This window comes from Crocuta crocuta, unplaced genomic scaffold (assembly GCF_008692635.1).
Source record: "Crocuta crocuta isolate KB4526 unplaced genomic scaffold, BGI_CrCroc_1.0 scaffold39, whole genome shotgun sequence".
NCBI classification, from domain to species: Eukaryota; Metazoa; Chordata; class Mammalia; order Carnivora; family Hyaenidae; genus Crocuta; species Crocuta crocuta.
In genome coordinates this window covers 150239-166723 of record NW_027533334.1, presented here as the reverse complement: position 1 = coordinate 166723, position 16485 = coordinate 150239, and the positions used below count along the sequence as shown (strand labels likewise).

Genomic DNA, 16485 nt, shown 5'->3' with positions numbered 1-16485 from the left:
TACTATCCTGATGAAACCAATACAAGAGTCAGCCAGTAAACTAGTGAACTGAATTCTCCCACCCACTCTTTTGTATAAATGTAAAAAGCAAATTTGTTCAAGATTATGAGTTAAGATAGTATATTTTTCTTCCACTCTAACAGGAGCAGTGATTTTGAAATAGCCTGTGCACCATTTGCAACTCAAAATGCTGGTAGTTATACATGAATTAAAAGTCATGGAATGATCAAAACTTTATTTGTAATGTCCCCTCTCTGCCAAAACCTGGGGCCATGTGAGAGTACTGGGTGATAGAGTGAAAAGGATTCTGAAAGTGTGAATGTGAATCTAAAAACCTTAAAAATTGTTTTATTTTATGTTCATATATATCATAGAATCATTAGATGTCTAAAAGGAAAGTCACTTAATATTTTTAACTAACTTTATTGTTATAGTCAAATTCTATTTTAATGGAACTGACAATAATTTGGGGATTCTTTTGGGTCTTGGGGAATACTGTAGGTAAAATATAGAGTATTTATGTCAGCTCCACTCTCCCCCAGGACAGTTTCTGATACACTTATACACTGCTCTGCATGCTGTGTGAGTATGTGGATGTGTATACACGCCCGTGTGTATGCCAACTGAATTTAAGCTTAAGTATGATTTTAAGATATCAGCTAGTAAGAAGGCTTCTTATAATAAGATCCAAAAGATCCAAAATGTTCTCCCTTACAATAAGTTATCCTCTTTTCTTTACTCCCACACTTACCATTGTACCTTCACAGTCCCTCCCCCCCCCCACTACCTTTTAATCCATGGAGCCCTTAATTTAAGTGAGATTTTGCACAGAAGCCCCAAATGAAAAACAGGTAAAACTAAACTTCTTTGGTGGGTGGCCCAGGTAGCAATGTATGGAACTCCTCCCCCCTGCCCCAATTCCCTGCCTTCCTCATTATAGAAGAGCATAAAAGGCCTCTTTTAGAAGACATTTTTGTCCAAGGAAATGGAAAAAATAAACATTGAGCTAATTTAAACCACTAATCCTTACTGAAATAAGGAGAGAGAGAGTGCTGGGGAAGTCCAGACTCTGCTCCATCAAAGGTGACTAATAACCAAGAAGACTGAATTAGACTTATTTACTGTACACTACATGGAAGTATTGATATTATCATCAGAAGGTCATTCATTCATTCATTCAGACACATATTTACTGAAGACTTACTATGTGCCAGACACTGTGCTAGGTCCCAGAAAATCAAAGACAAACAGGCACAGTCTTTGCCTTGTTGAAATCTGCTGGTGAGAAAGTCATGCAAAGCTGCTTGAGGGAATTAGGAAAGGCCTTCTAAGAGCACTTGCTCAGTATCCACAGGAGATGAGGACACAGGACTGGTGATTTAGGTGGGGCAAAGAGAAGAGGGAAGTTGTTTCATCCTTCGAGCATGAAACATTACAGAGGCAGGTGGTCTTCCTGGAGCTCTGAGTCCCTCTTGGCACCTTAAGCTAAAGCTTTTACATGTCAAAGAGCATGGCTCTCCTCAAGGCTCTCCGTATATTCTGCTTCAAACAGACTGTCTCCATCAGTACATCTCCACAGTTATGTTATAATTATCTGTGTAATTGTTTGTCTTCACCACTACAGTGGGTCTGTTTGTTTTATATTGTGTCCCTAGGCAGGGACTGATGAATGACATCCACTGAATATGTACTGAGTGAAGGAATGGATGAATGATTTGATGAACAAATAGGGGAAAAGAATATATAAAGGAGATATGACGGCAGGAACATAGTGTTTGCTTTAAAGTTTGCTTTGGATCCTATTCAACATGCTGATGAATCCTATCATCCAACCCACTCTTTTAGGTAAACATGAAAAGCAAATCCTATCAAGATTATGAGTTAAGATAGAATGTTTCTCCCACCCTAATAGTAGCAGTGATTCTGCAAACAGCTATATGTCCCCGGCTCCCCTTCCACAGTATCTGGACTGTACATGATATGTGCCATCTGGGTCCTTGTGACTTTGAAGATTGTTCCTAACTTCCTCATGTACTTGAAGTAAGTACTACCTCAAAATGTAATCTATGCAAGGCAAGCATTTATGAGCAATGGGGCATCCCAGGAATGAGCAGAGGATAAATAGAAAACTTTGTGAAAAAAGGATAGGAGGCGTGAGGGTGGGGGAGGTCTGCACAATAGGATTTTCATCTTTTATGGACCTGGCAAACAGTATCTTTGGGAGAAAAGAGCTCAAGCATATATATTTTCAGTTTAACAAGCTCACAAATCAATCTGATTATTCAGCAATTCAACTAGGATCTGCTTTACATCTCGTAAACAAACACTTCTGGTTTTACCTTTTTGGGCTCTGGCATATTATTAATATAAATAGTGTAGATTCCACTTTTATTAAAACCAGCTTGATATACATCTGCACAGTCTCTAAATGGTTTCTCTTCCTCTTTTTTTCCTCCCTTTAGTAAAACTGCAAAAAAAAAAAAATTGCAATATGTGAACAAGGATATCAGTACCATTAGTACCCAAATGGGCTCCAACTATAGCTAAGCATGTCTGTATTTCCTCCAAACAAATGTCAATATTGCATTTACTCACAAATAAATCATAAAGACAATAATAGATCTGACCTGACTCAGAAAATTATAAAAGTAATGGGAAAATCTGTAGACATTTCTAACTGAACACATTTTTATCTTTTGCTTAATTACTTAATCTTATTTTTCTCTATAACTTCTAGAACATCAATTCAAGGGACAAATGACATGATGCTGTAACACCTCTAGCTGGAAATAATTATGTCAATTTTCTTGTGAAATTTCTAAAATATTCTTACCTACATTTCATAGTAAACTCCAAGATAGAATTCTTGGAGAAAGAAGAGATAAAAATTACAAATTCAAACATAAAAATACAGTATAGAAGTTTAAAATGCTAAAGTAGATAGTACTATTTTTATCTGGCTTCAGACTGCTCAGCTTCTAGAAATTTTTATTTTTAAAAAAAACCCTTCAAAATAATTAGATTTAGAAAGTAGAAAAGAGCCTCTGACCTAATTTACCTAGAAAGAAAAGGGAACTGAACTTTGCTTTTTAATTTAATGCTTGCATTTAAATTATCAGGCTGATAAAACACAAGTAAAAGAACAAAAATGAGTAAGGTTTGAAATGAACTTATATAGGGGAAGAGTTCAGTGAAGGGTAGAAGTCAAACGGAAAGGAAATTTAATTAGAGAGGCTCTCCTCAGAACTTAATTTTACTCACTGAACTTCATCCATTATGAAGTTCTCATTAATGCAATAAAAATATAAAAATGACTCATATTTAGTAGTCTTTTGCTAAAGATATACATGGCATATTTATAAAATATTTATAATTAGTATTTTCTAAAAAATACATATGCTAGTAATTTGTTGCCTTAACCCTTTCAAGAAGTTTTTTAAGATTATCTTATCATCTTACCCTTAAAGTCTCATGTTATTTAATAAATACCTGCTTTCAATCACTTTGAGTCATGATGGCCTTTTATAAAAAGAATATCAAAGGTAAACTATTACACACTGTTTTAAATTGATTTTACATGCTCTAACAATCTAAAATACTGGCCTGATTTAAATGTAAGATGCATGAGTTTACTAATTTATAGGTAATTTACTAATTTATAGGTAATTATAGGTAATTAATTAGGTAGTCTAAATTGGTGGAGAGAATGACTATTTCAATATAAATACTTCAAATTTTCAAAAATAACTGTATTTCAAGAAAATGAAATATCCACTCAGATATACTGTCATAAGAAATATATAGAAATATAACTTGTAATAATGTCATGGTTTTCTATAGATCTCATGCCTACACTGATGGTTTTGCCTACTTATATAAATAATTACAGCTGCAATATCAACACAGAATAAGTAATCAGAAGACTACACATTCATATGACAGTGAAGAAGCATTGCACAGAATGTTTGCAAATAGCAATTTTAAAATGAATATATAAATGTTCAAAAGCCCTCTTTAATTGTAATGGCTGTGTTGATGGGTTATGTAAAGGTATTATTGTGAAAAACCATCAATGCAGTTCATCTGTGCTTGCTTATTTTAAGGACTACTAAACAAAACCTTAAATTCTAAATGTTTAGTCTGTTGAAACAAGTTGAAAATAACCAAATTAGATGCACAAAAAAAAGGGATGTAAAGAAACAACAAATAAAATTTAAGCTCCTTTGCAAAGATGAACACAGGAAGATGTGGTCAAGAGGAATTCAATGGTAAACCCAGTTTTCTTTTTTGGGTAAGAGATGGAGGAAGTTACTTATCGAAGGAGAAAATGCTTCTCTTACTGAAAAAACTTCCTGTTCTCCGTTTCTTAGTTATGCAGTGAGAATATGCTCCCTTCCCACTTTTGTCACCCGCTCCTCTGTCCTTTTCCTTCTCAGGAAGATGTGGGTGAAGAGGCCTTTGTGTGGGAAGAGGGAAACTCACACACATTTTCAATAACAGAGAAAAAGGAAAAAAGTTGAGCATTACTTTATTTTTCTGGAAACTAATTGTATAAAAATGATGTCCCATCTATGAATACAACCATGAATATAATAAGTCTTATAACTGGAAAAATGCTTTGAGTATTCCACCATAAAAGGTACAAATAGTACTATTGTTAGATTATGGATTTCTTGTTGTTATAATGGCAATATAACCTTATGAAGATATTTCATTTTCTTGAAATATGGTTTGGTATTTTTGAAAAACAGAAATGCATTCTTTCCAGAAGAAATAATTATTCTTTCCAGAAAAACTGTACTGCTTGTATTTAATTATTTACTAACTAGTAAGTATTATGCTTGGAAGCTTGATTTGGGCCATATTTTAGAGTACTAATGGATTTAAAATCAGTTTGAAAGCTCTATTCACAGACTTTCTTTGACATTTGTACTATATACTATTCGTTTGGAAAAGACCCCTTCTATAAACTACACGGTGGAGCAGTTATACATGTGTCAGAGGCAAATGTATGAATTATGTTACTCAGAACAGAGTGACTGAATTAGAGCAAGAACTTAAGAAGTGATAGTTGTTATTATTGTTACAGTAATAATAATAATATGATTAACGGCAACATTATATTGTTATCCTATCTTATAGGAGGGACACTACTAGGCTGGGGAAGGCCAGCAAGTCTAGCCAATGGAGTAGTGGATCTTCCACCCTTAAATCCAACATTATAGGTGCCTAAATATTAGGGAAGTTACAGCTGATTGGTTACATTAGGATTATATTGAACTCGCATCTCTTTGTCAAAGTTGACTAACTGGTTTATATTATTCATCAATTATATCACATCATACCATTGTTGTTTAAGTCTTAAAAAAAACCCATGTAATCTAATCTTGCTGCATATATAAGCTTTATCTGAACAGTTAAAATATAAATATTACTTCAGATCAAATGATCTATGATATATTTAATAACCCACTGCTATAGTGGTTATATATATAGTTATAGCCATAACTTCAATTTGCATGGCTAATTATTTTCTTTGTAAATTACTATAGATGTATGCCTACATAGTATAAAACTGGGCACACAGTAAACATTTTAAAACACAGAAAGATAATAAAAAGATTAATTTAATGAACATTACAAGTGTCAGAACTAAGGATACATTTTTGTAGGAGGTCTTGAGAGATTAAAAAAAATGGAAGATGATATCTCAAGAAATTTATGGTAAATGACAAGAGAAGGATCTGGAAAACATGGAAAAGGATATAACAAGCATCAGCTGGACAGAGACAGCACCAGTGAGCTTGGAGACCTTACTGAGATGCTAATCTATTTGTCAGAGTAGTTTAACCTTTTTTAAAAATAGGCTGGTTTAAAAGCATGAATTAAAAAATTAATCTTTATATCTAAAAGTTCCTCCTTTGATCACACACTAATTTCCTCTTCCTCTTTAANTTTAACCTCTACTACAAAGCTGTCATCATCAAGACAGTATGGTATTGGCGCAAAAACAGACACATAGACCAATGGAACAGAATTGAGAACTCAGAAGTGGACCCAAACGTATACAGCCAACTGATCTTTGACAAAGCAGGAAAGAATATCCAATGGAAAAAAGACAGCCTTTTTAACAGATGGTGTTGGCAGAACTGGACAGCAACGTGCAGAAGAATGAAACTAGATCTTCCTCTTTAATTCTTAATAAGTCTGTCTTTCCACTAATTGAACCTGGATGTCCACCATTACTATCAGTCTCTTACTGAGCCTTGCTTTCCTTAATTCATGGTGCCTCCACCCCACTCTCCTTTCCTCTACTAAATCCTTGCATGAATAAATTCCGTCTTAAGGAGGGACATTTACTCATTTTCTCACCCTTCCTTCCAGATGGCAAACACTAAAATGAGGCTATTTAATGACATCCAAATGCATCTTTTCTAAAGTCAGCTATGTTATCCATGCTGCTCAGTCAAACCCTTGGTCATTTCTAATAGATTTTCTTATATACTTCCTGTAAGCAGTACTTCAGACCTTTCTACTTTTTTCAAAACTAAATCTTACTTCTATCATCTCTCATTCTTTATATATGACCTTGTTTTATGGTTTACTAAGAAGATCAAAGTCATTGACATTTCCTCCACCTTCTTCCCCCATACTACAAAAGCTGGCTTTGCCTATCTTTTCCCTTGCTTTTTGTGTTGACCTCTTTTGTTCCCTTTACTATTTTCTAATTGTCATTTTCCTTTCATCTTCATTAAGTTCTCTTCCTCTCTTCCCCTATCATATAGATATAGACTAAGATTCTACTCTCAGATCTTTATTCCTTATATATTTGCTCTTTTTGCAAGCTGTTTATCATGGCTTCAAACTTCTACATAAAAGCTTTCTAAGATATAATCATTTTGACATTGTATATTTGCATTTCTCTTGATCTCCAGATCCATATTTCTATTTGTCTGTTGGGTAGCTCCTACTGCTACCGTGATTTTCATTTGCTTAATGTTGCTTAATATCTCTTTCTGAACTCTGTGTTCTCTCTTTCCCTTCCTGGTCTCACTACCGTCCCTCAGTTGCCATCAATTAAAAAATAAGGAAAGCCTAAATACAAGACAAATAGACTGTGGCTTTTTAATTGGTTTCTCAATTTAAAAGCCTGCCTCCTGTCCCCTCTTAGCTTAGTCCATACTATATTAATTTGTTCAACAAATATTGATTGAACATCTTCTATGTGCATGACTTTTCCTAAGCAAGAAGATACAGACATAAGAAAAACACAATCTGTTCTTAACATAATCATCGTGTGATGAGAGAAAGACCTACTATGTATAGGTCTTCATTTGTAGGTCTTCCATGATAACTTATGATAGCTATATCCATGATTAGTGCTTTTGATGATAGTGATGAACATAATTCAAACTAGCTTAAGCAAAAAGATAATTTATTCAATCATGAACAATCTAGAATAGAGTTTTAGGTAAAGCATAGCCAGGTTTCAAAGAATGTGAACAGGAACTGGTTTCGTTTTGTTTTTTGTTTTTTTATTTTCTTGACTCAGTTGATGACTCATTACCTGGCCACAAGATGACTAGCAATAGATTCTAGAGCTATTATGTTACCAGATTAACTACAACACCAAAGAGAGATAATGCACACAATTGTTATTTTGGACGTATGTGTCAAGTTCATTGGGAATATTTAGGGAGAATATATTCTAACTGCCAGGTAAACCCGGGGAAGACTGTTTAGAAGAGATAATAGTTTAGTGAATAAAACATGTAAAAAGGTTTATTGGAACTTTTAAAAGCCTGGTATGGCAATTCAAAGACTGTATGCACACCAGTATCAGCAAATAAATCTAGAAAGTCTTAGAAAAGAATCATTATTCATTCTTTTCATTTAGCTTTATCTCTATAGCCTAATCTTCATGATCTAAAGGGAAAAAATAGGAACACAAGCAGGTGCATGTCTGTCTTTCACCAGCCAACATTAAGTCAATAAGAAATCTGAGACCCTGACTGCAGCAACTGTTGACTTTATCTGGCTCTCCCTTTTATTTGCCCAACGAATTTCAATCCAGATGGCATGTCTGCCACTGGCTGACTTGAGGGAAGAACCATAAAGCTAAGGGGGTGGAGGGTCACTTCAATTCAGATGAACCCTCAAGAGAAAACTTCCTGGAATGTGGAATTGGTAATTCTGAGTCACAGGAAACCTAGTACAGAATACAGAAGGCAATTAGCCTTTGCTACCAGAGACAATGTAAAAAGCCAAAGCCCCTGATTCTACTAATTTCCTAATAAGTTTCCTTAAACGGATCAATTCTTTATTCTTTCAAAATCTTGGATGTGGCTAATGATTCTTACCTCTCTAGTATTTAGTAAACATCAGAATATATGTAGATCAAGTTATTGGTTTAAGGATAATCCTTATGTTACTTATTGACCACCATCACTATGGAGAGCACAGTACAGGAATTGACCCTAAATCTGTAATTTTAACTGAAGTTAACTGAACAAATGGATAAGTAAATCACCATATCTGATAAGGTGCAAACAAGGAAACAGCTGATTGATTAGATTCTATATTTTTCAGCCAGGTGTGTGGGCATCTCACAGAAAAGCCATTTGAAGACACTCTCCAGATTCCTACTTTATTTGAAAAAATGTTAAGAAATAGAAGATAATACCTTGCATTTCTAGGGTGTGGAAAATTAAAAGGTTTACAGTCAATATTCAACATTTCAATATTGTGTAGATCGGTATGAAGGTGAGTGAAACTTACCAATGACTCTATAAATACATATCATATATGTATAGTTACTTGGATACAGAAAAGTCATGCTTTTGAACTGATCATTTCCAAGTTGGCATTTTATATTATATAAAACATATGCATATGAACCTAAATATCTAGGGGTTGATATCTCAGCATGATTGTTTTAACCTACAAAAATGGCAATTACATATAGTTTAATACAATATGTTTATACTATATGTATTTATGCGTATATATGTACTATACATAGTATACCTGAAGTCTTTGGATACGTAGCTAAAACCTTCTCTTTTAAAAAATCTACTACTCTTTTCCCCATAGTCCCCCTAACCTTGGTATAAGAGAACACTTGAACAAAATTTACTTGCTACATTATAAACTAAAATTTTATTAATAAAATGTTTTGTAAAAAAAAACCCTATTCTGTGTATGTGTATATTTTGTAGATAATACTTAAAATCTTAACTAGCCATTGTCTTCTAGGTGGAACTATAATAATCATGATCATAATAAAATCAACTGGCACACTTAGTAACTAGCACACTTACTATGTGTTCAACTCTGAATTTGGTGAGTCAACTATGTTTTATATGCTTTGTTTCATTAGTCCTCATAAATACTTCAAGAGGTATATTTATCAGTATACTGTACATATGAGGAAACTGAGGCTCAGAGATGCTTTCTAACTTCTCCAAAACTTGTAAGTAGTGAGATTCTTTAACTATAAAGCCAAGAATCTTAACTATTTCTTACTGGCCCCTGGAGTGGAGTCAAATCCAAATAGGACTCCAGTGACTCATCTGTCACAGAGTCCCCAGCAATACTTCTCTCAGATGACAAGGTAATACCCAAGGTCTTGGGTGAATCAGGACAGGCCTTAATTCTGGATGGCTACATACTCTTCTCATGGAAGCAAGAAGTAGTGGAAGAGTGATGAGGGCAGAAAAGAAAAGAAAGAAAAAAAAATGTTGGGATGAAAAGAGAAGAGAGGCACAGGTAGCAGAATTATCTGTGACATAGGAACTCTCAGCAGAAATGTGGAGTACCAGTGGTCCACAAATTCAGACGCTAACAGAGGATTAGCAAATAAGAGTTGCCTGAGTAGTTATGCTGGATTTCATAATATCTATATCCTAAAAATCGTGCTGCTCACGATTTTTTTACTCACATTGGTTTTAGACATTACTCTCAGAAGCCTAATTACTTGATTTCCCAGCCTCTGGACTATTTGCTAACGTGACAAGTATAAAGGAAGTGCTGGTGGGGAAAGGGAGAGTAAGAATATGTGTGGGTGTTTGTGTGGGAGTGTGTTTGTGTTCATCTCCTAGAATCAGGCATGGAGACAACAACAACCACAAAATGATAATCAAAACATTTTGGGTGTAGGAGGAAGAGTCAGTAATCTTAAAAGTAGGCAAAAATTAGAAATGAGAACAATTTGGGCAGTATATGAGGGACAAATTATATACTTTTTCAATGGCATTGTGGTATTATGATGCAAATTAAATCATGTTGATGATAATGAATTAAATTATTACCAAAACCTTTCATTTTATTCAATATTTTATGAAAAAGAAGATGAAAACAATGCAGAAAATTTACTATCACAATAATTTTTAATTTTCTTAATATCTTACTACTTAAAGAGATACATTTTAATAATCTGAGGAATATATTGTCCATATGTATAATTGTAGGCATGTATATTTTTAATAATATTGATACGTATGCATAAGGTGGATAACTGTTAAATCTATGTGGACATGCAAACCTCCCTATGCCATAGGTAGATTGCTAATTTTATGGTAATTTTTTAGTTTAGAATAACAAAACATCAAGTTAATTCTACATACTTCTACTTTAGTTTGATTAGTGTATTTAAGTAAAATTTCCAGTGCTCCTCTAATGTGAAATGACTCCCATATATATACATATATATCTGTCCTTCTCTGCCTGACTTATTGCTAACAGCTATTGTTATGCTATCAGCATAACACTCTCAAGTTCCATCCGTGTTGCTACAAATGGCCAGATTTCATTCTTTCTCATTGCCATGTAGTATTCCATGGTATAGATAAACCACATCTTCTTGATCCATTCGTCCATGATGGACACTTAGGCTCTTTCCATGATTTGGCTATTGTTGAGAGTGCTGCTATGAACATTGGGGTACATGTGTCCCTATGCATCAGTACTCCAGTATACCTTGGGTAAATTCCTAGCAGTGCTATTGCTGGGCCATAGGGGAGTTCTATTGTTAATTTTTTGAGGAACCTCCACACTGTTTTCCAGAGGGGCTGCACCAGTTTACATTCCCACCAACAGTGTAGGAGGGCGCCTGTTTCTCCACATCCTCGCCAGCATCTGTAGTGTCCTGATTTGTTCATTTTAGCCACTCTGACCGGCATGAGGTGGTATCTCAGTGTGCTTTGGATCTGCATTTCCCTGACGATGAAGGACACTGAGCATTGTTTCATGTGTCTGTTGGCCATCTGGATGTCCTTTTTGGGAAGTATCTGTTCATGTCTTCTGCCCATTTCTTCACTGTAAAGTCAGGCAGAGAAGGACAGATACCATACGTTTTCACATATAGGTGGATCAGGAGGAACTTAACGGAGGACCGTGGGGGAGGAGAAAGGGAAAAAATAGTTGGGGAGAGGGAGGGAGGCAAACCATGAGAGACTCTTGAATGCTGAGAACAAACTGAGGGCTGATGGGGTGAAGGAGAGGGGAGGGGAGATGGGCATGGAGGAGGGCACTTGTTGGGATGAGCACTGAGTGTTATATGGAAACCAACTTGACAATAAACTATTTTAAATTAATTAATTAGGTAATTAATTAAATTTTGAAAAGGAAAAATATATTAATGTATATTTAGTGCGTATTACACTTAATGCAGCAAAGAATGCAGACAAAGAATTGAAAATTGAAAATGGATTTACACACAACCTTTGTTTAAATAAGCAATACTCATTTTTCACAAAATTTATTTCTGTGTTATCCTTTTTGGCACCCTGATGGGCAGTTATAAGTGTTACATGACCCTTGCAGTTTGTTCAGAAGGTCATTTTATTAACAAAAATATGTCAGGTGTTTCATGTGTGTTAATTTCCCATGTAATGTTTTTGGCCTGACTGGAATATATTGGTTTTGAATAAAAGATTTCTCATGCATGTGGGAAAGCTTAAAGGGCATCTTTTGTGTTTTGTTTTAAGTAGACAAATAATTGATTTCAGCAAAAGTCATTAAAAATGGAATGAAAGTCCTTGGGCAATGCTGTAAAATAGAAAGCGGTTGCCAGATGCTTTTGAAAACTGGCAAAAAAAAAAAAAAAAACACCAAACCCACAACACAATACCAAAAACACTTCACTTTAAGTTTTAAATAAATAAAGGCTGACTGTCACCAGAGGTATGTCACTTTGATTCTTACTCTTGTACTTGAGGGAAGAATAATACTTGATTGCAGAAGGTTGTATTTTGAAGTTGGGATTTCCCTGGTCATCAGATGTGATACAAAACCAAGAGAAGAAATGGAATGATTGATATGAGTCGTAACATGTGTGGATTTGTCAAACACGAAGCTGTGTGATACTTTCATGTTAAGCAGCGTGGCAGCAGAGCTGGGGCTAGAACTCAGATGCATTGATTCCTATTCCTTCTAGACCATGCCATGCCCTCTACATGTCATATGTCATAAAGGCTCAAAGACACCTGTTAGGTAACTATCTCTGTCTAAATCCTAACTCTAGGGAGATGAGCTGGAGGATTAATTATGGTTGAGTTTCAGTTTCTTTGTGCATGTGTTTGTAAGTGTGTATAGGAGGCCAAAGCAACTGGACAAACTTCCTTTAGAACCAAATCTCCACTTAAAATTAAACCCAAAGTTCAAATTCACTACTCTAAAGGAACTCATGCTTGCTATGAAAATAGAATGTATACAGCTTAAAACATTTATGAGTCATATGTGAAGACACAATAAAATACATACATTAAAAGAGGTTTGGCTTAGGGCACCTGGGTAGCTCAGTTGTTTAAGCATCGAACTCTTGATTTTGGCTCAGGTCATGATCTCAGGGTCATAAGATCAAGCCCCATGTTAAGCTCTGCGCTGACAGCAAGGATTCTGCTTGGGATTTTCTCTCTCTCTCTCTCTTTCTCTTTCTCTGCCACTCCTCTACTCATATTTTTCTCTCTCTCTCTGTCTGTCTGTCTCTAAATAAATAAATATTTTAAAAAAGAGGCTTGGCTTAATTGGTATTTCATTTAATTATTTAACTTTATCATAAATTTATTAAAAAGATACATGATTCTTAGTAGGTCACATATTAATGTGATTCCTTATAGGAGATGGTCCCACTCAGAATGTGAACATGTTACATTACATATGTAGTACATTACACATGTAGTAAGCCAGCAGTAATCTCATAGCAAGATGAGATTCCAGGGTACTTAATTATGATGTTGATATTCTTTAGTTGTTTAAATGCTAAAAATCAGTATTATTTTGTTTATATGTATTTAAGCCTGTGTAGTTGTAGTATGTCTCAGGTTTTATTTCATCCTTCTCCCTTCTTAAAGCAGAAGACGTTTCATGAGGGTGTCAGTGTATAGTTGATGTGATGCAGATGTACTGAATGATGTTAATAAAATGTGGTTTTTTTTCTCTCTCTGGGTAATTATAGGTGTCATTTGGACTCAGTGTAAAGTACGATAGCTTATCTGTAAGTAACCATTGCTCTATTACATCCTTAGACTTAGAAAATACCTGTTCAGTTCAACTTGAGTCTCCATGAGTCCAGGAAATGACTTAGTTGGAATTCTATTAAAAATATTTTGTGCTTTGGGGCATCTGGGTTGCTCAGACAGTTAAGCGTCTGACTTTTGATTTCAGCTCAGGTCATGATTTCCCAGTTGTGAGTTTGAACCTCTCATTAGGCTTTGTACTGACAGTGCAGAGCCTGCTTGGGATTCTCTCTCTGCCCCTCCTGACCATGTGCATGTGTGCACTCTCTCTCTCCCTCTCCCTCCCTCTCTCTCTCAAAATAAATAAACTTAAAAAATATTTTGTGCTTCTTTGCTTTAATCAACCAGACCATGAAAGCAGAAGAGAAGAAGTGAAATTTGCTCAAGTAGAAATGTTCGAACATCAAGCCAACATTTTGTGTGTGTGTGTGTGTGTGTGTGTGTGTGTGAGAGAGAGAGAGAGAGATAGTTCAGTTTCTGAAGCTGAAACTCTAATTCCAAAAGAGAATTGACCACAAAACTTCAAATCTCCCCCAAAATATGTGGTTTTGAAATGATTCATGGGAGAGGTCAAAGGCTGTACTATTTTTTATTTTGTTATCATGAGTTTGGCTATCTGCTATTCACGCAATTTTTTTCCACAGAAATTACAACTTTTCAAAAGGCAGATAGCATGCTCAATCAAAAAGGAGAAATATACCATTTCCAAAAATAAACAGTCACTTTCCCCTTAAAGCCATTGGGTTTTATGAAAGGAAGTGCTAGAAAGTGTGGTTCATTTTAAGGAAATTGTAAATGTTTGACATATAATTTTCTGTCAAGATAAAGCATTTCCCTCATTAAATGGGAACAAGTGTTCACTGTGGTGTTCAGCAGATGACTTCCTGTATTTTTCTTTCTCTTTCTACCTAATGTTAAATTGTGCATTACAAGTAGTCATTGAAAACCCAAATATTTTACTCAGTCAATGAAAATGATATATTCTATTTTTATCAATGTTTATATAAGTGACATTCAAAAAGTTTTAATTTCCTCCCATTGCTTGTGATGTTTTTAGAATCATTTTTAACTCAAGGGACTTGCAGGAGTTCAAACTGTCTCATCCCTTGACTGAATGATTTACTTCACAAACTCAATAGACACTGCACGGGAGGTAAATTCCTTTCAGATGGTAGAATTATTCTGAGAACAGAACCAAATGTCTCCTCAGCACTGGGAAAGAAATAAATGCCTCATTTCCCCTTTTCAGAAGTCCAGAGGACCGAAAATAATGATCAGAAGTTCCATACCATGGCAATCAGCCTCTGGGAAAGACATTTTAAACCAAATAATTTAGATCACTTAAAAATTTATGGTATCCGTCATTATGTCTTTCAGATGATGTGAAAGAAGTTGGGTTTTTTTTTTTTTAGGTTCTTTTTTTAAATAAACTGCATGAGAAGCTCCTTATAATTTGAAATTTGAATTTCATATTAGGGACCTAAATATACAAGCATGTGCATGTCTCTTAGTAGTTAAGTTTCTTCTACCCCTCTCTATCCTGTGTACATCCCAACACACTACTCCTTGTCTTTTCATGGGCCAGTGTGCTGGATGTGGGCAGACAATATTTTTTTGTTTTCACTTCTTCTTGCTCATTTTTAATTATTTTTAAAAGTGTATTTATTGGGGCGCCTGGGTGGCTTAGTCGGTTAAGCGTCCAACTTTCGCTTAGGTCATGATCTCGTGGTTCATGGGTTCGAGCCCCAAGTCGGGCTCTGTGTTGACTGCCAGCTCAGAGCCTGGAGCCTGTTTCAGTCTGTGACTCCCTCTCTCTCTGACCCTCCCCTGCTCATGCTGTCTCTCTCTCTCTCTCTCCTAGAAATGAATAAAACATTTAAAAAAATAAAAATAAAAGTGTATTTATTTATTTTGAGAAAGATAGAGAATGGAGGGAAGGAGACAGAGAGGAGAAGGAGAGGAGAGACAGGGAATTCTAGGCAGCCCTCCCCCACCCCCCCATCCACTGTCAGTGCAGAACCCAGTGTGGGGCTTGAACTCACAAACCATGAGATCATGACCTCAGCCAAAGTCAAGAGTTAGACACCAGCCCTCCCAGGCTCTTGCCCATGCAATTGAGCCATACATGCAACTAAACTCTCCCTATAGGAAGGTACATCCCAGTTTAAGGTCACTTCTCAGCCTGCCTTTTTTTTTTTTTTTTTATCTTTCTTCTTATTTGCCATCAAGATAAGACATTTCATAGTAGTCTTTTTTCTGTCATAACACTGCTCACTACTGGGTTTTTTTTTTTTCCCCCCACCTAATTCTGTTTTCTCTTTGGTCTCCTTTAGGCCATCCCTTAAAGAACTCTCAATTTTCTCTCTTTGATGTTAGATTCTTATGATTTTAAAATGCGTTCATAATCTTACCATGTAAATTCTCTGAAATCACACATAAGCTTGTGCCTGAGTGTTTGTACTAAGCAAGAAGGAAAGGTAGGATAGTTTTTAGCAGATTCTCAAGTGGATCTACAGCTCCCTAAATGGTTGAGTCATTTGTTGCATGGATTTATCACGCTGTCTCCTCTGAGGACACAGCAGTCTATGCGGGTATCCAGATTTCACTCCTGAATTCCATATTCTTATTTCTCTGACTTCCAGATTCTAATTTTCCCATAGTCACCTCAGTCAATACGCCCCAAACTAAATTCACCATATTTCCCCCTTCCACTTGTTACTCTTTGTATGTTGCTGCTTTTAAGAAATTTCATCAACATCCCCTCAGTTACTCAAATCAAAAAATTAAAAGTTATATTTGACTCTATTTCTTTTATTTTTAGTTTTAGTTATTTCTAGGAGAGAGAGAGAGACAGCGTGAGCAGGGGAAGGTCAGAGAGAGAGGGAGATACAGACTCTGAAACAGGCTCCAGGCGCTGTGCTGGCAGTCAGCACAGAGCCCGACGCGGGGCTCGAACCCACGAACCGCG

General features: G+C 35.6%; 1 protein-coding gene across 2 annotated transcripts in view; it reads right to left on the bottom strand.

Moving 5' to 3' along the window:
* The window catches only part of ANGPT1 (angiopoietin 1), a 106353-nt gene that overhangs the window by 53323 nt on the left and 36545 nt on the right, over positions 1–16485 (bottom strand). For both annotated transcript variants that reach the window (XM_077748214.1, XM_077748215.1), the window contains exon 4: positions 2340–2467. In XM_077748214.1, the coding sequence (XP_077604340.1) occupies positions 2340–2467 (128 nt within the window). The remainder of the gene's footprint in view (positions 1–2339; positions 2468–16485) is intronic.